General features: G+C 44.0%; 1 protein-coding gene across 1 annotated transcript in view; it reads left to right on the top strand.

The window, feature by feature from the left end:
• GEMIN2 (gem nuclear organelle associated protein 2) overlaps window positions 1-27086 on the top strand; it is a 55669-nt gene that overhangs the window by 16177 nt on the left and 12406 nt on the right. Inside the window, exons 3-8 of the mRNA XM_033950992.1 lie at window positions 8017-8106; window positions 11546-11605; window positions 18831-18950; window positions 19867-19911; window positions 23712-23780; window positions 24879-24989. Of these exons, the coding sequence (XP_033806883.1) occupies window positions 8017-8106; window positions 11546-11605; window positions 18831-18950; window positions 19867-19911; window positions 23712-23780; window positions 24879-24989 (495 nt within the window). The remainder of the gene's footprint in view (window positions 1-8016; window positions 8107-11545; window positions 11606-18830; window positions 18951-19866; window positions 19912-23711; window positions 23781-24878; window positions 24990-27086) is intronic.

The raw sequence follows: 27086 nt of genomic DNA on the forward strand, positions 1-27086 counted from the left end.
GAAGTTCACACCATACATCGAATCCCAGGCTCGGTTTGAGTTTGAGGAAGTGGTTGCTTCGCTGTCCCAACTTCGGCTTCAGTTGATGCAATCTGCCTATGATGCGTTCGAGCTCTCCGCCCGAGCGGCGGCCTGCTCAGTGGCGATGCGCCGGTTGGCCTGGTTGCGGACCATTGATATGGACCCGAATCTTCAGGACCGCCTGGCGAACGTCCCGTGTGCTGGGGCAGATCTTTTTGACGAATCCATCGAGACTGTCACGAAGAAGTTGTCTGACCACGAAAAGTCCTTCCAATCTATCCTTCAGCCGAAGCCTAAGCCTCAGCAGTCTCGACCTTCTCGTCCGCCGTTGATTTATCAGAGGCGTTATCAGCCAAGGCAAACTCCACCTGCGAGGCAACCGGCGAAGCGTCAGCCTCCCCAGAAGTGTCAGCCTAAGTCTCAGTCGCCTGCTGTCCCTAAGACCACTCAGCCTTTTTGACTGTCTCGTCGAGGGCATAACCATCCTTGTTCTGCCACCCCCTGTTTTTCCCATCGGAGGGCACCTCCATCATTTTTATCATCGCTGGGAGGCCATAACAACCGACCTCTGGGTCCTTACTATCATCAAGGAAGGATACTCTCTTCATTTCCATCGGGTCTCTCCGGACCACCCTCCAAGAGAGTATCCTTTCAACTTGACTCAGACCGCCCTTCTTCTTCAGGAAGCTCAGGCTTTGCTCCGGCTTCGTGCCGTGGAGCCGGTCCCGGCGGACCAACTGAACCAGGGGTTTTACTCCCGGTACTTCCTTGTTCCGAAGAAGACGGGCGACCTGCGACCCATTTTGGACCTCAGGGCCCTCAACAAATTCCTAGTCAGAGAGGTTTCACATGCTGACACTTGCTTCTCTCTACCTTCTCCTCGAGCAGAACGACTGGTTATGCTCTCTGGATCTCAAGGAGGCCTACACTCACATTCCCATTCATCCGGCCTCCCGCAAGTTCCTCAGATTTCGGGTGGGACATCTACATCTGCAGCATCGGGTGCTTCCATTCGGCCTGTCCTCGTCTCCCAGAGTCTTCATGAAGTGTCTGGTGGTGGTGGAAGCTGCACTCCGGAACATGGGTCTTCAGGTATTTCCATACCTCGACGACTGGCTCATCAAGGCCCCGTCAGCTCCAAAGGTCATTTAGGCGACCTTGACAACGATCTGCTTCCTGCAGAGCCTGGGCTTCGAGATCAATTTTCCCAAATCTCATCTGCAGCCTACCCAGTCCCTTCCCTTCATCGGGGCGGTACTGGACACCATTCAGCTTCGAGCATTCCTTCCTCCTCAGCGCATGGATGCTCTTCTTCGTCTCTGCCAGTCTGTGTCTTCTCGCCAGTCCATCTCAGCGAGACACATGATGGTCCTCCTGGGCCACATGGCCTCTACAGTGCATGTGACACCCTTTGCCAGGCTCCATCTCAGAATTCCTCAGTGGACCCTAGCTTCTCAATGGACTCAAGTGTCAGACCCATTGGCTCGACACATCATAGTCACTCCTGCTCTTCGGCAGTCTCTACTTTGGTGGATGACCTCTTCGAATCTATCCAGAGGTTTGCTGTTTCACACTCCTCCTCATCAGAAGGTTCTCACAACCGATTCCTCGACCTATGCCTAGGGGGCTCATCTGGATGGGCTTCACACTCAGGGATTCTGGACCAGTGCGGACCGCCTCCATCAGATCAATCTTCTGGAGCTCAGAGCCATCTTCTATGCTCTTCAAGCTTTTCAACATCTGCTTCACGACATGGTGGTCCTCATCCGTACAGACAACCAGGTCGCCATGTATTATGTGAACAAGCAGGGGGGCACGGGATCGGCCTCCCTCTGCCAGGAAGCTCTCAGAGTCTGGGATTGGGCAGTTCGCCACAATGCCTTCCTCAAGGCTGTCTACATTCAGGGGAAGGACAATGTCTTGGCAGACAACTTGAGTCGTCTCCTCCAGCCTCACGAATGGACTCTCCATTCCAACCCCCTTCATCAGATATTTGCACATTGGGGGACGCCTCAAATAGAACTCTTTGCGGCTCCCCACAACTTCAAGCTGCCTCAGTTTTGCTCCAGGATCTACACTCCTCATCGACTCGAGGCAGATGCCTTTCTGCTGGATTGGGGGAATCGATTTCTGTATGCGTTTCCTCCATTTCCTCTCATTCAGAAGACTCTGGTCAAGTTGAAATCAGACCAAGCCACCATGATTCTAATAGCTCCTCGGTGGCCCAGGCAACCTTGGTTCTCCCTTCTACTTCAACTCAGCAGCAGGGAGCCATTCCTTCGTCCAGTGTTTCCTTCACTGCTTACTCAGCATCAGGGATCTCTACTTCATCCCAACCTGCAGTCTCTCCACCTGACAGCTTGGTTCCTCTCAACATAACTCCCCACCAGTTTTCCCAGGCGGTGAGGGATGTCTTGGAGGCTTCCAGGAAGCCTGCTACTCGTCAATGCTACTCCCAGAAATGGACTAGATTTTCTTCATGGTGTATTTCCAATTCTAAGGAGCCTCAACGAGCCTTCCTATCCTCTGTGTTGGATTATCTTCTACACCTGTCTCAGTCCGGTCTCAAGTCGACATCTATACGAGTCCACCTGAGTGCTATTGCGGCTTTCCATCAGCCTCTACAAGGGAAACCTCTCTCTTCTCATCCTGTGGTTTCCAGATTTATGAAAGGACTTTTTCATGTCAATCCTCCTCTCAAACCGCCTCCAGTGGTTTGGGATCTAAATGTTGTCCTTTCTCAGCTTATGAAACCTCCTTTTGAGCCTCTGAGCAAGGCTCCACTAAAGTTTCTCACTTGGAAAGTGGTTTTTCTGGTGGCCCTCACATCTGCTCTCAGGGTCAGTGAGCTTCAGGCCTTGGTGGTGGACCCACCTTTCACTGTTTTCCATCATGACAAGGTGGTCCTCCGCACTCATCCAAAATTCCTATCTAAGGTGGTTTCTGAATTTCATCTCAATCAATCCATCGTGCTTCCAGTGTTTTTTCCAAAGCCTCATTCTCATCCTGGAGAATCGGCTCTGCACACTCTGGACTGTAAACGTGCTTTGGCTTTCTACTTGGATCGCACCAAACCACACAGAATGGCTCCTCAACTTTTCGTCTCCTTTGATCCAAACAAGTTGGGACGACCTGTATCGAAGCGCACCATCTCCAACTGGATGGCGGCTTGTATCTCTTTCTGCTATGCCCAGGCTGGATTACCCCTTCCCTGTAAGGTCACAGCCCATAAGGTCAGAGCAATGGCAGCCTCTGTAGCCTTCCTCAGATCGACACCGATTGAGGAGATTTGTAAGGCTGCCACTTGGTCCTCGGTTCATACATTCACCTCTCATTATTGTCTGGATACTTTCTCCAGAAGGGATGGACAGTTTGGCCAAACGGTGTTACAAAATTTATTCTCCTAAGTTGCCAACTCTCCCACCATCCCATTGAGGTTAGCTTGGAGGTCACCCACTAGTGAGAATACCTGCCTACTTGTCCTGGGATAAAGCAATGTTACTTACCCTAACAGTTGTTATCCAGGGACAGCAGGCAGCTATTCTCACGTCCCACCCACCTCCCCTGGGTTGGCTTCTCTGCTAGTTACCTGAACTGAGGAGACACGCCCAGAGCATCGGGCGGGAAGGCACTGGCGCATGCGCGGTGCGGGCATCTCGAAACTTCTGAGTTTCTTCAAGCAAGACATGCTTGCAAGATGTCCGTATCGGGGCTCTGTCAGATGACATCACCCACTAGTGAGAATAGCTGCCTGCTGTCCCTGGATAACAACTGTTACGGTAAGTAACATTGCTTTCTGGGCCCTTTTTTGGCACTAAAATGCTGCCACAGCGACCATCTTGGATTTCTCAGTTTGGCTTTAAAAGCATCTATTTGCCTTAAAATGCATCGGTTTTTATTTAAAATCACTATGGATGGACTCCTCAGGGTGTTTTACCCTTGATTCATGCCAGATTTGTGCTGGATGGTCAGATGAGAAGCATCTGTGTGCCGTGGGACACATGAGGTGGGGGAGAGAGCCTTGGGCTTAGTCCCTCTGGGCCGATGGAGTTGCAGGTGGCTTAGTTTTGGTGTTAAAATTTCCCTTTAGAGTCCTCAGATAGCAACTCAGTTGCTGGGCCCATGAAAAGACAAGGAGTTCCTGCAGGGGTCCTCTGGGTATTCTGTTCAGAGCTTTACCCTGATTTTCGTGAGTCTAATGTTTGAAGCCTACCTGAATTATTGGTGGGTGACCTTCACCGGCTGGGGTCCCGCTGGTGGTTGTGCAGGAGGATTTATCCTCACAGAGCACCATTCCCCTAATGAAAGTTCATCTGCAGGAACCAGAAGTCCAGTCAGAACAGGACTGGGATGATTGGGGGACAAAATCTATGCCTTTTCTCCCTTAGAGTGAAAGTTCAGTTTTAGAAGATTCAGGGTCTCATGCAGGGGCCACCAGCAGAGAGTCCTTAGCAGCCATGGACCAGGGAGAGGACCCATAAGAATAGCTTTACTGGGTCAGACCAATGGTCCATCAAGCCCAGTAGCCCATTTTCATGGTAGCCAATCCAGGTCACTAGTACATGGTCAAAACCCAAAGAATAGCAACATTCCATGCTACTGATCCAGGGCAAGCAGAGGCTTCCCCCATGTCTTAATAACAGACTGTGGACTTTTCCTCCAGGAATTTATCCAAACCTTTCTTAAAACCAGCTGCGCTATCTGCTTTTACCACAACATCTGGCAACACGTTCCGGAGCTTAACTATTCTCTGAGTGAAAAAAATATTTCCTCCTATTGGTTATAAAAGTATTTCCCTTCAGTTTCATCAAGTGTACCGCCTTTTTAAGCCTTTGGTCTTGCCGGAGGTCATTACAGGATTCTTGCGAGAGTTAAAGCTTGAATCCCTTCATATCTCTGCTGCTCAGATTTCTGTCATGAGCAATTCTAAGGCTTGGACCATTTTTTTTTTTTTTTCTTTGCATCCTGACATTCAAAGATGCTGACTGAACATTGGGAGTCCCTGGAGGGTCCCTTTGAGGACTGCCAAGAACTGTGGTTAAATTGTACCCAATGGGCTTCTGATTTCCAACAGCAGTTTGTTCCACCTAAAGTGGATTCATTGGTAGCACGAGATACAAAGTGCGCTTCTCTGCCTAGTGAAAGTGGAGTGATTTTGAAGGCTGCACAAAACCACAGGGTGGATGTAGTCTTCAAAAGGCAATTTGAGGCCTTGGCTTTAGGATTAAAGGTGGTGGTGGCAGCGGCTTTCTTATTGCATGTGGCTTGCCATACTATAAAAGATCACTTACAGGTCATGGACCTGGGGGGGCCGCCGCGGGAGTGGACTGCTGGGCATGATGGACCCATGGTCTGACTCGGCAGAGGCCATGCTTATGTTCTTATGTTCTTATTTTGTGTCGGGCTCAAGTAGCGAAGAATGAAGCATATCCACAATTTCTAATTTCAGGAGTGGATTATGTTGCAGTTGCTCTATATGACTTTTAGGGTCATGAGCAAGGTTTCTGCTTAAATATCTGCCTGTAGAATGCTCTGGATCAGGAAAGGGGTGGGAGATTTGGCTTTCAAAGCCACTTTGAGCATGCTACCTTTTAGGGGCCAAATACTATTTGGAAAGGGGCTGGACAATTTCATGACCAGTGTCACAAATTGTCGCCCTAAGTCTTTGCCAGGCAGTAGGCCACATGCCCATGGGGGGGTCATGTCATGGTAATTTTCATGACTCGGTTTTGTCAATCCTCAATGGGGTGCGTCATATCTTAGGAAGGAAAGAACTCTAATAGATCAGTAATAAGTAGACTGGATTACTGTAGCTCTCTCCTCTAGGTCCAGAAGTTGTATGAAGGAGGTTGAATGTTTCCTTCTTTATGCTAGCTGTTAGTTACTCTCGGATGAGGATGTGGAGTAGCAATCACAATGGTTAAGGGAGGAATCTGATCTAGTTTGCCCCATAGCTTTATTGTTGAAATAGAAAATCAATTGTGATTTATTTGACACATTGAAATACTGGAGTTGTTGGATAGTAAGCTTCCACTGTCTGGGACAAAACACTGTCTACAGTTATTTGGTTAATTTGGCTCTTGTTCTGCAGCACAAGAGCAATACATATATGAATGATTTGAAAAGTTTGGTAACAAAAAACAGCAAGTTAAACAACGTAGCCTCCATTGAGGGCTGTACATTATAGCCCAGCACATTTACAGTTTTTTTTTTTTTTTGGAAAACTAGCTTATGAAAAAACTGGATTAAGTGTATATAGCCCTCGATGGAGACTACATTGTTTAACTTACTTTTTTACCTAACTTTTCAAACTACTCTCATAAACTTCCTTGTAGAAACAGAACTTGAAGGTTTAATCTGCAGTTTTGCAGTATGGTGAAAGTGGTTGTGGAGGTGTTTGGCTGAGGTCCCTCTGTTCATGATTGTAAACAAACTTTAGTATGCTCTACAAACATAGTAAGTTTTATGGAGAGGGGCTGTTAGGTGGGTGGTGTAAGGAAAGGGATAAAGGCCAAAGAGGAAATGGTGCGTTTTATTAATAATTATATCAGCATTTCATTTTATTATATTATAAATTATTTTATCATCTATATAACTTTTGTTAAATTGCTTTTACTTCATCTCTGCTTGTGGTGGCTATTTGAAGTTAGGGAGCTATGGTTTTATATCAAATGGAATAGATAACAGCAGACGTCATATTTGACTGGATAGTTTTAATCCAGCTTTTTGTTTCCCCAAAGGTGGATTCTCTGGTGGCACAGGTTACTAAGCGCACATCTCTCTCCCATTAGGCGGTGTGGTGTTGAAGGACGCCCAAGACCACAGAATATATTTTGTGTTCAAATGGCTTTTTGACTTTGCAACCTCTGGTTTGAAAGTAGCCGCGGTGGCATCTTTTGTCGCCAGAGTCTGTCACTCCAAGCTGCGTGGTGATCCTGACACTTGTGGATAAGGATCTTTCATTTTTGATCACTAAAGTGGACTATGTGACTGATGCCCTGTATGACCTTTTCAGGGGTGTGAGTGAACATTTGCTGTGGAGGAATAATGAAGAGTGGTAGTGCAGTGCCTTTTTAGGTCAGGGCTGACAGCTCTTAAATTATCTGTCTCATTTGCTGACTAAGGGGCATAACCCACTTATTCCAGACTGGTCTGATTGGACTTAGGAAAGAAATTTAGCCCTATCTTTTTTTTTTTTTTTTTTTGTCTTGTTTCACTTTTGTGTACTGTTAAATAACAGTTTCTGCATAACAGCTCCAGGTTTCGCTAAAGATCACTTTGTAGTGGCATTGTTTCTTATCACTTTGCTATTCTCTGCAAGATTTCTGGTTCTGCTACTAGCACTATTTTTAGAAAGATGATTGCCAGGCTAGACAGGGTCCAGAGAAGAGCGACTAAGATGATTAAGGGGCTGGAGGAGTTGCCGTACAGTGAAAGATTAGAGAAACTGGGCCTTTTCTCCCTCGAACAGAGGAGATTGAGAGGGGACATGATCGAAACATTAAAGGTACTGAAGGGAATAGACTAGTACATAAGGACAGGTTGTTCACCCTCTCCAAGGTAGGGAGAACGAGAGGGCACTCTCAAATTGAAAGGGGATAGATTCTGTACGAACGTAAGGAAGTTCTTCTTCACTCAAAGAGTGGTAGAAAACTGGAACGCTCTTCCATCTTAGGGGAAAACACCCTCCAGGGATTCAAGACAAAGTTAGACAAGTTCCTGCTGAACCAGAACGTACGCAGGTAGGGCTAGTCTCAGGGCACTGGTCTTTGACCAAGGGCTGCCGTGTGAGTGGACTGCTGGGCACGATGGAGCACTGGTCTGACCCAACAGCGGCAATTCTTATGTTCTTATATTATTTTTTAAAAACTTGCCTGATGTCCATGATTGGACTCTTGGAGATGACAGAAGAACTATATTCTTTTTGAAATAGCAACTAAATGACATAACAGTGTTGCTCTTTGTCAGCTGATAGTTGTGAACTCTGCTTTCCAGCTCATAGGGTGCCAGCCAGCTCCTGAAGGGTACTCCCCAAGTCTCCAGTGGCAGCATCAGCAGGTGGCTCAGTTCTCGGCTGTCCGGCAGGTAAGACGTTTTGTGGGTTGGTTTTGTTTGTTTTTTTAACCAAAGATAGTGGAATAGGGATGGATCAAGGAATTTCCAGCATGCAATAATGGAAAACCCTCTAAAGATCCAATATATTTGAGCAAAAGCTTGATGAATCTTGCATGTGGTTCCCATGGCTTTATTTTTTTTTTTTTTTTTTTTTTTTGAGGTGGGGGAGGTTTAGGTCTTTTGATGCAGAAATTTTCTTCTGTTCATAGGGCCCTCAGTTCAGTTAGAATCAGAGCTACTGTCAATTGCAACGATCCTGGAAGTTGTCTCCTGCTTTTACATCTCCTTTAGTAACATAGTAAATGATGGCAGATAAAGACCTAAACGGTCCCTCCAGTCTGCCCATAAAAAATACATGATTAGATAACTTGTCTCTTCTTTGATATTTCTGGGCCGTAGACTGTAAAGTCTGGTATTGTCCTAGGTTCCAAATGCTGAAGTTGCCGTCCAAGCTCACTCCAGCCTATCCATCCATCCCATTGTTTGCAGGATATCTACCATAAAGTCTGGCCAGTAACATGCTCATCTTCCATATTAGTGGAGTTTCCATTAATGCTCACCCCAGCCCATCCTACACTGAATCACCATATATGGAACACAGACCATGCAGGTCTGTCCAATACTTGTCTTAGTTCTTTAATTTACACCCTCAACACAAAGACTTTAGTTAAGTCTTTGTTTTGAGAAGCAATTACAGTGAAAGTCCTTGACTGGAAAGTGTGCACCACTCTGGTTGCCTGATATAGGGCTCATGACTGCAGTGTTCTGGAAGCATGTACCCTACATCAGACCACTAAATGTCACCATTAGATAATAATTGGGACCCTTTATATTGTACTAGGGGCTTTGAATGCTGCATCTGTAGCCTCCCCAGCTCTGGCTAGCCTAGAGACTGGAAGACATCCTCAGCATGGCAGTATACAAAAGTGTTTTTCAACTTCTTCAAGCCAAGTACCCCTAAGCCTAACAAATACCAATCGAGTACCCCCGCCCAAGCTCCGCTCCAGTCCCCACCCTCATAATAATAGTACTAATTGTAACGCAATTTCTTTCATCCATTTTTCATATACATAGAATATAATCTTATTAATACATAATGGTAACCACAAAATTTAAAAAATCAAAGCACACTGTGTGCACAGAAGATGTTAATTATCATTTATATTCGGAGGGGGGGAGGTTCAAAGAGGTCAAGGCAGATGACTTTAAAATATGCAATCAGTAGCAACTATAGAAAAATAGACAAATATAGAGCAAAATATAGACAACAGATATAAATTCACAAAACTGACAATTTTGATCACTAAATTGAAAATAAAATTATTTTTCCTACGTTTGTTTCTGGTGATTTCATGAGCTCTGGTTGCATTTCCAATATTTCTTTCTTTCTGCCTCTTGCACGTTTCTTCCCCGGACCCCAACCAACATCTCTATCTTTCACACCAAGAGTCCAACTTTTCTACCTCTCTCCTCCACCCCTATTGGCAATATGTCTCCCTCTCTCTCTCGCTGTCCATCTGTCTTGAGAAATCCAGGCAATTACGTCGGAGGAGAAGCTATCGCCCACAGACGCACGCGACTACAGGCAGACTCCGGCGGCTTGAGCAACTTGCTCTCTAAACTTAAAACGCGCCGTGAAGGTAAGGGGGAGGGAGATGCTCGGACCGCGCGAGAGGTACTGAAGGGCAGTGAGGTGGCGAGAGGGAAGGGTGGTGGTGGAAAGGAACAGACACTGAAGGGGGGTGGAGAGGAACAGACGCTGAAAGGAAATGGGGAACAGAGAGTGGGGAGAAGATGCTGAAGGGAAATGGGGAACAGAGAGTGGGGAGAAGACGCTGGGAGGGAAGAAGACAGAGATGCCAGACTATGGGGGGAGTGGAGGGAAGAAGATGGATGCTAGACCAATTGGGGGGGTGAAGGGAGAGGCACAGTAACATAGCAAATGGAAGACACAGAGAGAAGACAGTCAGTGAATGGAAGGAATTGAATGAGAAGATGAGGAAAACAGAAACCAGACAACAAAGGTAGAAAAACAAATTTCTATTTATTTATTTATTTTTGCTTTAGAATAAAGTAGTATATTAGTTGTGTTGATAAAAATTTATAAACATAGCCCTGCCAGCTGAACATCTCTTTCTCTAGTTCAGCAGCCAGAACTTTGATTTATAAGGAAGGAATAAGCTAAATATTGCAGTTCTGAGGCTTGTATGGATGCTGTGGGGACAGTGGTCACGGGGATGGGGCAGTGACAGGGACAAATTTTTCCCCCGTGTCATTCTCTAACCCAAATGTGAGAGGCTGATAAGCACAGATGGGGTGATTGTGTCTGAGGATCTAAAGACATCTAAATAGTGTGATAAGGTGGTGGCTGTTGTCAGAAGGATGCTATGCTATATAGAAAGAAGAGTAACCAGCAGAAGAAGGGACATGTTGATGCCCCTGTATAGGTCGTTGGTGAAGCTGCACTTGGCATATTGTGTTCAGTTTTAGAGGCCATATCTGACGAAGGATATAAAAATATTTGAAGCTGTCCAGAGGAATGCGACAAAAATGATAATAGATTTGAACAAAAAGAAGTATGAGAAGAGACTGGAAGACCTAAATATGTATAGTCTGGAGGATAGGAGGGACAGTAGAGATATGATACAGATGTTTAAATACGTGAAAAGCATTAATATAGAACCAAATCTTTTCCAGAGAAGAAAAAATGGTAAAACTAGAGGGCATAATTTGAGGTTACAGGAAGGAATACTTAGGAGCAATGTTAGGAAATTATTCTTCACAGAGAGGGTGGTAGATGCCTGGAATGCCCTCCTGAAGGAAAGGAAACGGTGATGGAATTCAAAAAAGCGTGGGATAAAAATAGAGGATCTCTAATTAGAAAACAAAGGATGCAAATTAAAGAGCTAAGACCGATATTGGACAGACCTGCAAGGTCTGTGTCTCATATATGGTGATTAAGTGTAGGATGGGCTGGGGTGGGCATCAATGTGAACTCCGCTAATATGGAACATGAGGATTTGGCTGGCCAGACTTTATGGTAGATATCCTGCAAACAACGGGATGGATGAATAGGCTGAAGTGAGCTTGGACGGCCATGTCAGCATTTGGAACCTAGGACAATACCAGACTTTACAGTTTACGGTCCAGAAGGATCAAAGAAGAGACAAGTTAATCAAATCATGTATTTTTTTAAATGAGTAATCAAAGAAACACTGTGGGGAGATAATGTTCCTGAAATTTATTGTGGATCTCCTGAAAACCAAACGTGCTGCAGTCCTAATGAATTGGAGTTTGAGACTCCTTCAGCACTTCATCTTCCCATGTCTATAAGTCTATTCTAATTACAACAGATGAAAAATGCATTCCTAGTATCTGAAACCAAATTTCATTCCTTTTAACTTTATAGAGCCTAAACAAACACAGAAGTCATTGGAGGTTGCAATCGTTAGACAGCAATGTAACAATGGTGAGTATAATTTATAATTTGGTTGTATAAATGCAACTAGAATTTAGGCACTGCAGAACCCTTGCAATTAATTTAAGAAACTTAAAGCATAACTAGCATTTTAGTGCAAAAGGCATACAAGGCTTAAACCAGTGGGTTATACTCCCTTACTTGCAAGTTCATAGAAGGCATAATCTACCTTTTTCTCTCGGCTCCACCTTTTGTATCTCTGGGCTGTGCCCCATCTCCTCAGTTTTTCCTTCTACAGCGAGTTGGAAGGTCTGATCTGCTCTGCTTTAGATTTTTTATTTTTGGGTCTACTTCTGAACTGTGAGGCTTGCAATTCTCCAGAGATTCCCAGTTTGTCTGGGACAGCTCTACCTGGAAGAAGCCACAGACTGTTAAGTCTGTAGCCGGGAAGACAACCGTTTTACAGGGAACCTGCCTGGCTAGTCTGCCCGCCCCAGTGGCGTACCTAGCATATATGACACACAGGGCTGATAATTTTTAACACCCCCCCCACTCCTCTATTTTAAAAAAACAAGCCCAAGTTCATGCCCCCTCTCTTCCCTTCCTTGTCCCAACACGCTCACTCCTGCCCTCCCTTCTGTGGCCCATGATTGTGGCCCCCCTCTCGCAATTGTGTACCTGAGCTGTCTGTGTGAGCCGCCTCCTTCCTGCTTTCCAACCACATTTGCTTCTTTGCAGGGCCACAGGCAGCAGTTCCTGCATACTACATGTGGTTGATTCGGAAGCCTTCCCTCTGATGTCAGCAGGAAGTCTTCTGGGTCGGCTGTGTGTAGGGAGCAATACGTGTGGAAGGACAAGTGTGACTGGAGGGCAGGAAGAAGGCGCTGTTGAGGTAACGCACATGGGAGCCCCTTGAGATGCCTTCATCCCCGTGAGATCCCCGCAGGATCCCCATGGACCCAGGGGGAACACCACGGGATTCCCATCGGCCCCATTCCTGTGCAGCTCTCTACTCTCTGGTCCATGATAGGCAGAGACCTTCAAAAGATAATGGACCATTCTTTAGCGTCTCTCCAGACCAGCACAGAAACAGATGGTTTTACACTCCTCTGTCAGCATGTGGAAACTGAAGACACTGACTTTTGGCTACAGTACAAGTGGGCTATGCAATCCCTATTACACTCAGTCTTTTCCACTGGTGAAGGGGGAGGAGCTAAAGATATGATTGACACCCTTCTGCATGTGATACATGAGCATGATCATCTAATGTACGGACTCCTGTGTATATATAGCAGAATGGGGCCTATGCAAGAAGAAAACAGAAATTCTTTAGCAACCTCTCCAGGCTGGTACAGCATCAGCTTTACAGATGGGTTATATCTCATCATGACCAGCAGGTGGAGACTGAGACAAAACTTTGGAATAGTACATAATAGGTGACTCTTTCTATATCCATCAGTCTTCTCTCAGTCGCAGGAGTGAGTTGTACCCATCTCCCTTGATTAGGGCTTTTGGAATTTGTTTAGGGCTCCTAGTCTCTGTTTTTGTGCAGGACTGAGCTTGGGTGGGCCCTGTTTGGGGGTCCTTCCAATCTCGGGGGTGTCACACCCAGCGGGTCTTGTGCTGGATCCCTCCTCCACCTCCACCTCCCCAACCTTTTATAGAGGTGCCTCAGCAGTAAGCCTTGCCCCCAATTCCGGTAAGGCATACTGCTTAGACAAACACTATCAAAGTGTAAAAATGGATAGAAACCGCAAATGTTGTATAACATACAAAAACAGGTTTCAACACACAACTGTGATAACCTTAGTTTACGAGCATAATTAGTTCCAGAAGCATGCTCATAAATCAAATTACTCGTATATCAAAGCGAGTTTCTCCATAGGAAGTAAGGGAAACTCGCTTGATTGGTTCCACCTCCCCTCCCCCCGACTACCGGCACTGCTCCACCCCACCACATCCCCAAAAGACCCCTACCCCCGAGGCCACTGGTGCGCTTCCCTCCTCCCTCCGTGCGAACCAGCATCGCCACCCCCCTCGCAAACCGGTATCCCCCGCCCAAACTGAAGTGTTACCCCCAATCTGGCACCGGCATGCAGCACCAACCCACAGGAAAATCCTGCCTCTTCCTGGACTGGGCCTTGAGCATCTGCACTTACTCAAGGCCTTCTGGCTCCCGCCTCTCTCCGAGATTCGCGGGCGGGGGATGCCAGTTCATGGAGGGGCAGCGTTTGCTGGCAGGGGGACTCACAAATCGAGTCAATGCTCGGTTTGCGAGTCATGATTTGTGAAAATGTTTTGCTCGTCTTGCAAAACACTCGCAAACCGCAGTACCGCCGCTTCATAAAATCAGTAAATAAACGACAAAGAAACAATAAACCCCAATGGTTCACCGCGGAGATCTCGCACCTCATTAAGGAGAAGAAAAAAGCGTTTCTCTCCTACAAGCGCATGGAGAAAAGAGAGGCAAAGGTAGAATATAGGACCAGGTCTACAGCGGTCAAAATGGCAGTTAGGGAGGCAAAACTTCGAGTGGAAGAAATTCTGGCAAAAAACATTAAAAAGGGGGACAAATCCTTCTTCAGGTATATTAGTAACAAAAAAAGGAACACAGGCGGGATAGTACGCCTTAGAAGACCGGACGGAAGTTACGTGGAAGCAGATTCCGATAAAGCCGAACTACTGAATTAATACTTCTGCTCAGTCTTCATCTGTGAGGCACCGGGACACGGTCCGCAGTTGAAGGCAACACAAAGCACAGAAGACCCGTTTCAGAATTTTGAGTTCATACCAGGTGAAGTTTACAATGAACTGGCAAGACTCAAGGTGAACAAAGCCATGGGACCAGACAATTTGCACCCAAGAGTGCTCAGAGAATTGAGTGATGTCCTGGCGAAACCGTTGGCTGAGCTATTCAATCTCTCCCTGAGTAAGGGGAAAGTTCCCCTGGACTGGAAATTAGCTAATGTCGTTCCTCTGCATAAAAAGGGTTGCAGGGCAGAGGCTGCGAATTATAGACCAGTGAGTCTCACATCAATAGTGTGCAAACTCATGGAAACACTACTTAAAAGCAAATTGGACACGATTTTGAATGAAGGGAATCTTCGGGATCCCAGTCAGCATGGATTCACCAAGGGTAGGTCCTGCCAATCCAATATCATCAGCTTCTTTGACTGGGTAACAAGAAAGTTGGACTTGGGAGAGTCTTTGGACGTTGTGTACTTGGACTTCAGTAAAGCTTTTGACAGTGTCCCACACCGCAGGCTGCTAAGCAAGATGGAATCGATGGGGTTAGGAGAGACACTAACTGCATGGGTCAATGATTGGCTGAGTGGCAGACTTCAGAGGGTGGTGGTTAATGGTACCCTCTCTAAAACATCGGAGGTGACCAGTGGAGTGCCGCAGGGCTCGGTCCTGGGTCCACTCCTTTTCAACATATTCATAGGGGATCTGACTCAAGGTAAAATAACACTATTCGCCGATGACTCCAAACTATGTAATATAGTAAGTGAATGCAGTTTACAGAATTATATGGCGCAGGACCTGCTTACATTGGAAAGTTGGTCCTCAACCTTGCAGCTAAGCTTTAATGCTAAGAAATGTAAGGTCATGCACCTCGGAAGCGGAAATCCATGCAGGACGTACTTCTTGAACAGAGAAACTTTAACTAGGACTTCAGCAGAACGAGATTTAGGAGTAATCATCAGTGCAGACATGAAAACTGCCAATCAAGTGGAGAAGGCTTCATCTAAGGCAAGGCAGATATTGGGTTGTATCAATAGAAGTTTCGTCAGCCGAAAGCCTGAAGTCATAATGCCGTTGTACAGGGCCATGGTGAGACCTCATCTGGAGTACTGTATGCAATTCTGGAGGCCACATTACAGTAAAGATGTGCGCAGAATTGAATCGGTTCAGCGGACGGCCACCAGGATGATCTCGGGGCTCAAGGGTCTCTCGTATGAAGAGAGACTGAACAAATTGCAGCTCTACACTCTCGAGGAACGTAGGGAGAGGGGAGACATGATCAAAATATTTAAGTACCTCACGGGACGTGTCGAAGTGGAAGATGATATTTTCTTTCTCGGCCACAAGAGGGCACCCGCTCAAACTCAGGGGCGGAAAATTTCATGGTGACACCAGAAAGTATTTCTTCACAGAGAGAGTGGTTGATCATTGGAACAAGCTTCCAGTGCAGGTGATCGAGGCAGACAGCGTGCCAGACTTTAAGAATAAATGGATACCCATGTGGGATCCCTACGAGGGTCAAGATAAGAAAATTGGGTCATTAGGGCATAGACAGGGGGTGGGTAAGCAGAGTGGGCAGACTTGATGGGCTGTAGCCCTTTTCTGCCGTCATCTTCTATGTTTCTACTCGCAAATCAAGGTTTGATTATATTAATTAGAGGAAAAGACCTCAGATTCCTGCATCACTGTAGAATATAAATTCAAAAGTGATTAATCGATCAAAAACCTCTTGTGACTGATCGAAAAAATATATTTAAATCAAGTGAATTATGCACTTTATCATTTTTCAAACGATCAGCTGCAACATTATTGCAATTATCTTTAATGCTGATAAGAGCCCAACGGGACCTGTTTCGCCAAGATATTGGCTTCGTCGGGAGACTTTTGAAAATGCATTGTTTAACTGCTATTAACCACTTTTGAATTTATATTCTATGGTGGTACAGGAATCTGAGATCTTTTCCTCTTATTAATAATTTATCACAGTTGTGTGTTGAAACCTGTTTTTGTATTTGTTTTACTGCTTAGAGAGCCTGTGGAGTCTGTTCTGAAAAAAAAATAAAAATTCCTGAGGTAGTGCCGGTCAAAAAGGCTGCATGCCCTTTTAAATTTACTGTAATTTTCAACTAACCGGCACTTTTTTTTCAGCTAGGTCACATATGGAGCAATGAGCACTTTACAAGGGAAAAAAGTGCTTATTCTGCTCCAGCCTTGTGGCTGGCCTGTGCAGATGCTGTTCAGCCCGGAGCGGTGGGGTTATCAGCCTCAGGTGCTGGTGGCCAGGGAACCCTGCCGCAAGTGCCTCGCGAATCGGTAGTTGACAGCAAGGAAACCCGCCACCCACTGAGGGATTTCCTCAGCCGCCGACGATCAGGGTAAAAAGGATTCCCTGACCGCTGAAGCGGCTGTGAATTCCTTTACTGCTACTGTCGGCTGGGACAGTTCAGGCTTCCCAGCCGCTACAGGCTGTGGAGGGTTCATTTTTGGCAGGAAGTCCCTCCATCTTGTTTGCAGCCTCAGGTGACCTTCTCCCTATCTTGGAAAAACAGGGGCAGGTTTTAGCCAAGTCCTCTGCTGTGGCAGGGAGTCCCATGGGGCTGCCAGGAGGGGTCCCAAATTTAATTTTTGCTTTATGCAAAGCATATTTTCAGGTGGCCAGGGGTCCTGCTTTTGTGCCAGGGGTCTCGGGGAGGATACCCTTGCCCCCTGCACTTTTGCCTTGCCCTCTGCAATTTTGCCCCCCTCAGCGCCTGCAGCGCTCCCCTCCTCCTCCCTTGTCCAAGCTTCCGCGGGTGGCCTGGGACAAAGACTTGTTTTCTGAGGAGCGTTTTGACCTGGATGAAGACCTGGACCCTTGGGGAGATCTCAAGGATCCTCTCGAGGGGACGTCCGCTGGGCGCAGGGCCTCTGCGCTTCCGTCTACCAGCGAGGAGGCATCCTTTTTCAGAAAGACGAGCTCCCGGATCTGATTCAACGGGTCTCCTCGGTGTTGCATGTTGAGGGGTTGCCGCAGGAGATCATGCGTGTGGGGGGCCCTCTTATGGGGATCCGCTCTGCATCCCGCTCTTTTCCTATGCATCATGATATTTGAGATATTGTCCAGGCGCAGTGGAACTTGCCAGAAGCGCCTTTTCGGTTTTCGTGCTCCATGGCTCGTTTGTATCCCATCGCAGAGGGGGATCGAGCTACCTTGAAGTCACCAGTGGTGGATGCAGTGGTCTCTGCTATTGCTAAGCGGCATACTGTGCCCGTAGAGGGTGAGGCTGCCTTATGGGACTCTGAGGAGCATAAGTTGGAGACCCTTCTTAAACAGAATTTTGATGTGTATTGGGGCTTGGCTCGTTGCAGTCTTCGTTTGTGGCTCCAGACCTCTCATCTTGACCAAGGGGTGAGTCTGGATCAGTCTGGATCAGCCACAGTGGACGGTACTTCTCACGGACACCAGTCTCCTCGGTTGGGGAGCTCAATGTCTAGGTCACTCAGCTCAAGGAACCTGGTCCACCGAGGAGGCGTCCTGGTTGATCAATGTTCTGGAGACCAGAGCCATCCGTCTTGCGCTGTAAGCCTTCCAATCCTTCTTGACGGGCAAGTCAGTCCGGGTTCTTTCTGTTATTTTGGCACTGTCGGGATCTCGGCCTTGCTGGGGGTTTTTTTGGTTTTTGTTGTTTTTTATTGAATCAATTTTTATTTTCAAACAAAAAAAATCCAACCAACAAATGCCAACACTCAGAACAATAGAAAGAAACCCAAGTACAAAGCATCAGATCCAACAATCCCAATCAAACCTTTCCCACCCCAAACCTCCCGATCCAAAAACAAATAAAAATCTTAGAGCAGTAGGACTAGGAATGAAACCCCAACACTTTAATTTAAAAAAAAAAAAAACATACGCGTTGTGGGTGTCCGTACCGGGTGCCGTCACCCATCAGTGAGAATATCTGCCTGCTGTCCCTAGATAACACCTGTTACGATAAGTAACTGCTTTCTTACCTGCTAATTTTCTTTCTTTTAAACCTTCCAAACCGGTACAGCACCCCACCCTGTCTGTTATTGTGTTGTTCTTGCGGATGTTGCGCGTGCAGATTTTGCTTTTTTTGCGGGTTCTAGTATTAGTTTAGGGCCAGGGAGATCAAAGAACAGCGGCTGTGGCTCGGCTGGCGTAGCTGGTGAGCTGTGGGGACAGTTTGCTGCAGGGGTCTCTCCTTTGCATTTTCCAACAGCATTCATGTATATTAGTTGTTACTCCTGTTTGGAGTCTTGTTTTCTGTTTATAGTTCTTGGTTCTGCTTGGCTATTCAGCAGACTGAGAGTCACCTATTATGTATTATTCCAAAGTTATGTCTCGGTCTCCACCTGCTGGTCATGATGAGATATTACCCATCTGTAAAGCTGACCCTGTTCCGGTCTGGAAGGTTTAAAAGAAAGAAAATTAGCAGGTAAGAATCTAACTTTTCCTTGTTCTAAGCCATTAGCTTTATTTTAATTGTTCCTTTTCATAATAAAACTAAACTAGGCTATTGCTTACTTTTAGCCAAACATTGAGGATGAAGAAAATTGGAAGAAATTTTGCCTCGGAGAAAGGTTATGTTGTAATATAGCTAGTGCTCTGGCCAGTGGTGAAAATGAGACCTCTGGAATCAATTATATAAAGGTGAGTGCTCTCCCTTGTATTAAACAGAAAAGCAGGTTAACTTGTGCTGGATCACTTCACTCACTCTGGGTGTTTAAAATCATTACTTCCACATAGCATAGCAGGATCAAAAACTGTCTTTGCTGAAACATTCTATGGCACTCAGCTTTGTGAAGGAGCATAACTAAAAAATGAGGCAGGTAACTTTTCAAAGACATTTTAGCCAGTAAAATGGCATGACTGAAAATTTGTGCTTAAAAGCCACACATTTCAAGTGCACATATACTACATCATTCACCCTTACCCTCCTCCCAGCTACTTGTGCAGAGTAGACAGGCATGTTTAGATTTAATACTTTAAAACTGCTAATTTTCTAAGAAAAGCAATGCAGATGATTTTCCCTTGAAAACTGGCCACAGTGTGGGTTAAAAGTGTCTGTATACATTTCAAACAGTGTAGTCAATTCAAAATGGCCCCCTAAAGCCATGTCCATTCATACTTAGGGCTTCTGTATACCAGTAACTGCCCACAGTCAGCCTGGTGATGTCATGCATGCTGTGGAATGACCAATTTTCAAATTCTACCTAGAGAGATATGCCAGAAAACTCCCTACCCTGATAAACAGATGAGGTTCTTTTTGGATAGGATGGAGTCTCACTAAAGCCAAAGACACTGAATTGTTCTGCAGTATAAAATTAAATGACAAGGAACTATAGAAACAAGCTCAGGCAGTCCATAATTCCCTGCAGAGGCTGGAATGATAGGTCATCTGTTGTAAAGTCATTAAATACAGTTAACCTTTATTACAATATGAATTCTTGGAGAGAAATAGATTCCCAGTCATTCTCCTCCCTCAGGATGGCTTCCTGGGTTCTGTTCTTTCTATGTTCTTCTTTCTTTAGTGATAGTGATGAATGTTTCTCGTTCTTATTTTTAGATTGGATTTCCTCCTTTGTTAAGTATCGTGAGCAGAATGAGTCAGGTAATTGTCACCACTATGATTTCTGAATAATGTAAGTTTCTCTGGTTGTATTTTCTCTTGTTACCACAGTAGAGGTGCTTCTCTGACAGGATCTTCCACGCATAGATTTAGTAAATGGCATCCAAATATGGGTAGACAACAAACAACAGTAGAGGTCCAGAATGATGTTGGTTGTATAATTTTATTCATCAAATCACAAAGTTTTGTTCTGTGGCTCGATGTGCATGTGTTTCGTCCTCTACAGCCTGACTCGGGAGCCGAAACCTAAAACTTTAAAATGCGCAATACGCATTACATTTTACTTGTTTGGTGTGAGCAGCACATTTTAAAGTTTTAGGTTTCGGCTCCTGAGGCAGGCCGTAGAAGCCAAAACACATGCACATCGAGCCACCGTACAAGACTTTCATGAATAAAATTACACATCAACATCATTCTGGACCTCTACTTTTGTTTGTTGATTCTTCACGTGCTTGTGGAGGTTTTTTTCCTGGTTTCTGCTTTGCCCAAGTATGGGTGCCAAAAAAAATCTGTGCAAAATGCTATTTTTTAAACAGTGCTCTGTGTTGTATATTGTTTAAAGGATAGCGCTTAGAGCTCTTAGAGCTGACTTCCATAGCAGACTTTGAGTGTGAGGATTTACACCGACTGAAACCTGTTGTAAATACCAATGTGTAAGTTAGACATGGATCCTCGGTAGTCTAATAACTTTAGTGAGTTGCGCACTAAAAGATTTATGCACAGATCTTTACAGAACAGCACATAGCAAGATGTTTTTAGGACTTTACGAAATTGTTGTAACTGACCTATCAATCTGACAGAATCAGGAAGCCCATTCCACATTTCTACCAATTTATAAACGAAAGATTGACTGAGTTTCCCGGCTGATTTAATTCCTCTAAAGGAAGGGAACAATAATTTATATGTCTTTGCTATTCAAAGAATACACAGAGAGATAAATTGTTCCCTTCCTTTAGAGCAGGGATCTCAAAGTCCCTCCTTGAGGGCCACAATCCAGTCAGGTTTTCAGGATTTCCCCAATGAATATGCATTGAAAGCAGTGCATGCACATAGATCTCATGCATATTCATTGGGGAAATCCTGAAAACCTGACTGGATTGCGGCCCTCAAGGAGAGACTTTGAGACCCCTGCTTTAGAGAAATTAAATCGGCCAGGAAACTCAGTCAATCTTTCGCTTATAAATTGGTATAAATGTGGAATGGGCTTCCTGATTCTGTCAGATTGATAGGTCAGTTACAATAATTTCGTAAAGTCCTAAAAACCTTATCATTTGCACAATACTTGAACAGTTTACCTAAAGATTAAACAAATTGATTGCCCTATAATACTTATTTTCTCCTATGTTGTTTGCTTTTTTTGCTGGTCCCGAGCTCCGCTGGGAGATGACCCGGTATATAAATCGAAGACTAGATTAGATTAGATGTACACACAAATCCAAGTTATTTCCATAATTAGCGCCAATAATTGTTAGCACCCAATTATTGTTGCAAATTGCTCATTAGTCAATTTAGTTGCATGTGCAAATTTGGGTGCCACTTATAGAACTGCCTTTCACTTTTGTCTATCTGCTCTTAGTATGCTAAAGATTTCCTATATACATTACAGCTTCTCTTTATTGCATTTACTTACAGTTTCTCTCTATTGTAAACCGCCTAGAAGTCGCAAGATTGTTGGCGGTATATAAGAATAAAGTTATTATTATTATTATTATTATTACATTTCTACTGTCTTCAAGATCTTTGCCCTCTAACTTTAAATGTGAACAGCAGGAGACATTATTCTACTAGAAAAAAAAAACACAGAAAGGGAGAAAGACCCATTCTATAGCATCCCTTCAGACTGGCACAGACAAGTGGGTTATGCACTTCTACCAGAGGATGGAGACTAAGAATTAGAGAATGACACGGGGAAAAAATCTGTTCCCATCACTTCCCCGTCCCCGTTCTTAGCGTTGAAGCCCAGCTGCCAGGTCGAGGACCAAAGCTTCAACAAATGTAGGTCCTGTGTCATACTATCGGGTGAATTGCCATCTCTCATTATATTGCATAGTTTGGCGTCGTCAGCGAATAACGTTACCTTACCTTGAAGCCCTTGAGTTAGGTCACCTATGAATATGTTGAAAAGGAACGGGCCCAAGACTGAGCCCTGCGGTACTCCACTGGTCACCTCCGATGTTTTAGAGAGGGTACTGTTAACTACCACCCTCTGAAGTCTGCCACTCAGCCAGTCATTGACCCATGTAGTTAGTGTTTCTCCCAGCCCCATTGATTTCATCTTGCTCAACAGCCTGCGATGCGGGACACTATCGAAAGCTTTGCTGAAGTCTAGGTATACGACGTCCACGGATTCTCCCAAGTCTAACTGTTTTGTTACCCAGTCAAAGAAGCTGATGAGATTTATGTACAGATGTTAGGTTCCTTTCTAAGAGGGTCTACAATTCAAAAAGAATAACCATTTTCCCTAACCTTTACATCCCTAATTTCTGTATTTATTTAATCCCAGAGGTTTTATAGTAGTCTTTATGAGAAAATATAGTTCAGTACCCTGCCAGTTGTCTTTTTTAAGTTCTGAGGTTGAAACGTCTTATTTCAATGAAGGTCCATCTTGAGCCGGGGACATTAGATCATCTTTTATTTTATTGTCCATTTATATTATTATTTTGGAAATCAATTTGGCCTCAAATAAATAGGATGTTGAATAACCTGGTAGCCTTGACATATGATACGATTCTATTTGGCACAGCAATGAGAGCACAGAGTCAAATTTCTTCAAATAACAACAAACTTTTATTTATATTAACTGGAGTCGCAGTTCAACAAATAACACACAATTGGAAAAACTATGACAGGTTAAATTATAACTTTTGGTGGAATTCAGTATGCCATATATATAAAATGGAACATACATTTGCAACACAAAGAGGATATATAGATAAGTTTAAGAAGATTTGGGGACCATTAACAGACTTTTGCAATGAATGATTCAATTTTCCCATAATAAGATATTGGATAAGAGGGGGTGTGGGTGGGTTTATTTTATTCATATCATAAGATAAACAATTCATCATTATATCTTGTCATATTGTATGCAATTTTCAAAGGAAGGGGAGGGGGTGGGTTTATAATTAGAGCAATAGTTGGTATTGAAAAAAAATCAATAAAAAACTTAAGAGAAAAAAAAGTATGATATGCTTTTTCAATATTATAGTACAGTATTATATAATAATATGTTGTATTTACAATGATCTATGAAGGATTATCAAGTGTGTACTCAATGAAATTGTATAAATGTATGTGATAAACTTGTTGTTATATGAAAAATGAATAAAAAACTAAAACAATCAATGAAGGTTTTCATAAATGAGTAAATAACATCTTTATTCATTCCTGTGGGGTCCAAGACATTTATTCTTCCTTCCACCTTGAATCTACATTAAAATGTGTCTTTGCTTAGGGGCTCTCAGTACTAACTTGTGAGGCCAGATGCGCTAAGCTGTTTTCTCATAGACACAAAATGGGAGGAAATTGTGAATACATAGGTTGGATTGTCTTCAGGGTTTCCAAGTTAATGAAGTATCCATTTAGACAGAAAATGTGTAGTAGGGTGTACTAAGTATTTTTCTAAACTAAAAATGATGCTAAGTCATACCTGGATAGAATTTAGAGAATGAACTTGCCTAAGTATATTGAAAAACATTGCTAAAATAAGCGCAAGCAGTGACTTAGGATCCTCAGTTCTGTTACTCTCTGTTCAGGTGATGGTTTTTTATCTCTTTTGACAGGCAGCCGTCACCAGTGTATTGGAATATTTAATGAATTGGTTCGAAGATCGGGAGTTTACTCCAGAATTGGTATTTTTAGTTTATATAACCTATCAGTTTCTAGAAACCTTCTGTTTCACATTTCTTATTTACAAATGATGAGGGTCATTATTTTATCATCTTGTAGTATTCATATGCATGTCTCAAGTCGTTAACAATATGTATATATATTTTAAATTCTTTTTAAATTCTTTTAAAGAAGTTTCACATGATTTTAACACCATAACTTTGGGGAACATTCCTAAACCTCATCTGCTGATTAGTACAGCCTTGAAGCCCAGAGTAGATTCCTGTTGATGTGTGACATTGTTCACTTTTTAAGGTACAAATTACCTCCCACAAAAAAATCTCTGTTAAAACTAAAACTGTTTGGGATTAACTCACTTCATTATTCCTATGGTGATGTCAATCCCTGCTGACTGAAATCTAAGGTGATTCATGGTTCCATTCTTCCAATTACTTTAGTTGGGGGTAATAAGGCATCACTTCATGGGGTTCAGCTTTACAACAATTGCCCAGGCTTTGTAAATTGATTTTGTTCCTTCAGGTGGCAAAAAAGGAACCCTTTCTGCCACTTGAAGCATGTGGTTTCCCTAGCTAAGGGAAACATTCTGATAGTAAGGAAATAATTAGTGTGGGTCTCTGTATTGTAGCATGGAGCAGTGCACCAAGTGAGATTCTATCTGTTAGCTAATCAAGATGTAATAGAAGCATGCAGGAAAATAGAAACTCATGCAGAAAAAAACCATCCACAGAATGATTGCTCCAGCTTTTTCTGCATGTACTTTTCCGCTCCAAAATAATGCATGTAGATATGAACATGTAATGCAGACATTTATCTGCCCCCCACCCCCCCCCATTTGCCTTTATTTGACTTGGCTAATAAATATACATGTCGATCACTCCATGTACATTTAGCCAGGCAAGTGCTGGGCAACTTTCAAATGGTTAGTAAATTACTATTCTGGAGAAATGGTTTCTGAAAATTTCCTCACAGTAAATAGTTAAACAAAGTTCTTAACTGAGTTCTCATTGCTACATAGTTACTCTAAATACCCAATTTATGATAGATTGCTTTTAGAAAATACATATTATTAAGAGGTTATTCAAGGTTCTGTTTTATTTCAGGGCCGTTGGCTTTATGCTTTGCTAGCTTGCCTTGAGAAACCTCTTCTGCCCGAGGCCCATTCTCTAATTCGGCAGCTTGCCAGAAGATGCTCTGAAGTTCGGGCTACAGTGGTAGGTTACAGCCAAGACCACAGCAAATATTTTTATGGCAGCATTATGTACCTTTGCAGGATGGAGATTGCAGAGCTAGTAACCTGGAGCCCTTAATATCTCTCAGCATGTGATGTAGTGCAGTGGTTAAAACTACAGCTTCAGCACCCTGGAGTTGTGGGTTCAAACCTTGTGACCCTGAGCAATTCACTTAATCCCCCCATTGCCCTAGGTCAGTGGTAGGCAAACTCATAAGTCAAAAGAGCCAAAATCAGCAGTACAATGATTAAGATTTGTTTTGAGAGCCATACCACGTGCCCGCTTGTGCTATGACGGTTGCATCAACCCGACTGACACCCCACCCCGCTCGCCCGCACATAGTCGAAATTGATTCGTGGCAAAGCCTAGAAAATGACACGGGGAAAAAATTTGTCTCTGTCTCCACCCCCACAAATCATTTGATCCCATCCACACAAGCCTCAAATAGTTTTATACTGAACTTATTATATTAAAGTATAAAAAGAAACAATATTCTGTACAATTGTCAATTATAAATCAGCGTCTTTTTTTCCCTCTCTCTTCCCCATTTCCCTTCAGCGTCCTCAGCCCACTCTCTCTCCACTTCCCTTCAGCGCACGCACATAAAAACAAGCAAGCAATTTTATATCATTTTCATTCTATTTATTCATAGAAATTAAAGTCTAAATAATGCCAGTCACATAACAGAACATGATTTTACAAAAATAATTCCCTGCACAGTCAAACATGCAAGGATTACTAGATGTCTTTCAGCAGCTCCCCTCCCTCCCTCCCCCTTACCTTCGTGGCCAAGTCAAAATGATTTACCAACAATAAAATTTTAAAAACACAAAGCACACTGTACGCAGAGAAAATGTTAATTATCATTTATATTCCACGGGTTTTCAAAGAGATCAAGGCAGATGACTTTATGCAATGTCACCTCAGTAACAACTATACAAAAATAGACAAATATACCCCTCCCTTTTTACTAAACCGCAATAATTGTTTTTAGTGCAGGGAGCTGCGCTGAATGCCCTGCGCTGCTGTCAATGCTCATAGGCTCCCTGCGCTAAAAACCGCTATTGCGGTTTAGTAAAAGGGGACAATAGTGCAAAATATAGACAGCAGATATAAATTCTCAAAACGGACACATTTTGATCACTAAATTGAAAATAAAATCATGTTTCCTACCTTTGTTGTCTGGTGATTTAATTAGTTTCTGGTTGGACTTCCTTCTGACTGTGCATCCAACATTTTTTTCTTTCTGCCTTCTGCATGCTTCCTCTCCTCCAAAACTTATTCCCTTCACCAACCATAAGTCCTCCATGAGTCCAACTTTTCTTCCTCTCTCCTCCACCCCTATTGGCAACATGTCTCCTCTCTCTCCCTCCTCTGTTATGATCTTGCATCTTTCTATTCTTTCTCAGGGTCTCTCTCCCTCTGTCTCTTCTGTCTGCACCTCCTATAGTCCAGTGTCTGCCTCCTGTCTTTCCCCTTTGGTCCAGGCCGCTCTCTTTCTTCTGCTTACAAACCCCCCTCCCCCAATGTTCAGCATTTAAGGTCTTTCTTTGCCTCTAACTCCTTCCTTCTTTCCTCCCTCCCTGGTCCAGAAACTTTCCACCTCTCTGCAGTCTCTTTCTCTCTCTTCCCTCTATACACCCCAAGTCCAACATCTGCCCCCCTCTCTTCTGCCTCCCCTTAGTTTCAGGTTTTTCTCTCTCTCTCTCTCTATCTTCCTTCTGCTAACATTTTGAGTCCTCCCACCTTTGTTCCAGGTCTTTATGTCTCTCTCCCTCTCCCCAGGGCCTGGCATCTCTCTCTCTCCTTCTAGTCCAGAATCTGCCTTGTCTTCTGGTTCAAGTCTGCTTTCCTCCCCTTCCTCAAGGTCCTTTTTAGTCTCCCCCCTCTCCCAAGATAAATACCCAATATGGTGTGGGAAGCAGGTAGATACTATTACATGAGTAAAAGTAGATGTGAAATGGTAATATACAGGATGAGGAAGTGTAGGAAAAAAAAGAGTAGAGGCTGTCAGAGAATCCACAGAGGAAACATGCCATACCTGGTAGAATTAATTAATCAATGTGGATGGACCCTCTT

The sequence above is a fragment of the Geotrypetes seraphini genome, chromosome 7, assembly GCF_902459505.1.
Source record: "Geotrypetes seraphini chromosome 7, aGeoSer1.1, whole genome shotgun sequence".
In the NCBI taxonomy this organism is placed as follows: Eukaryota; Metazoa; Chordata; class Amphibia; order Gymnophiona; family Dermophiidae; genus Geotrypetes; species Geotrypetes seraphini.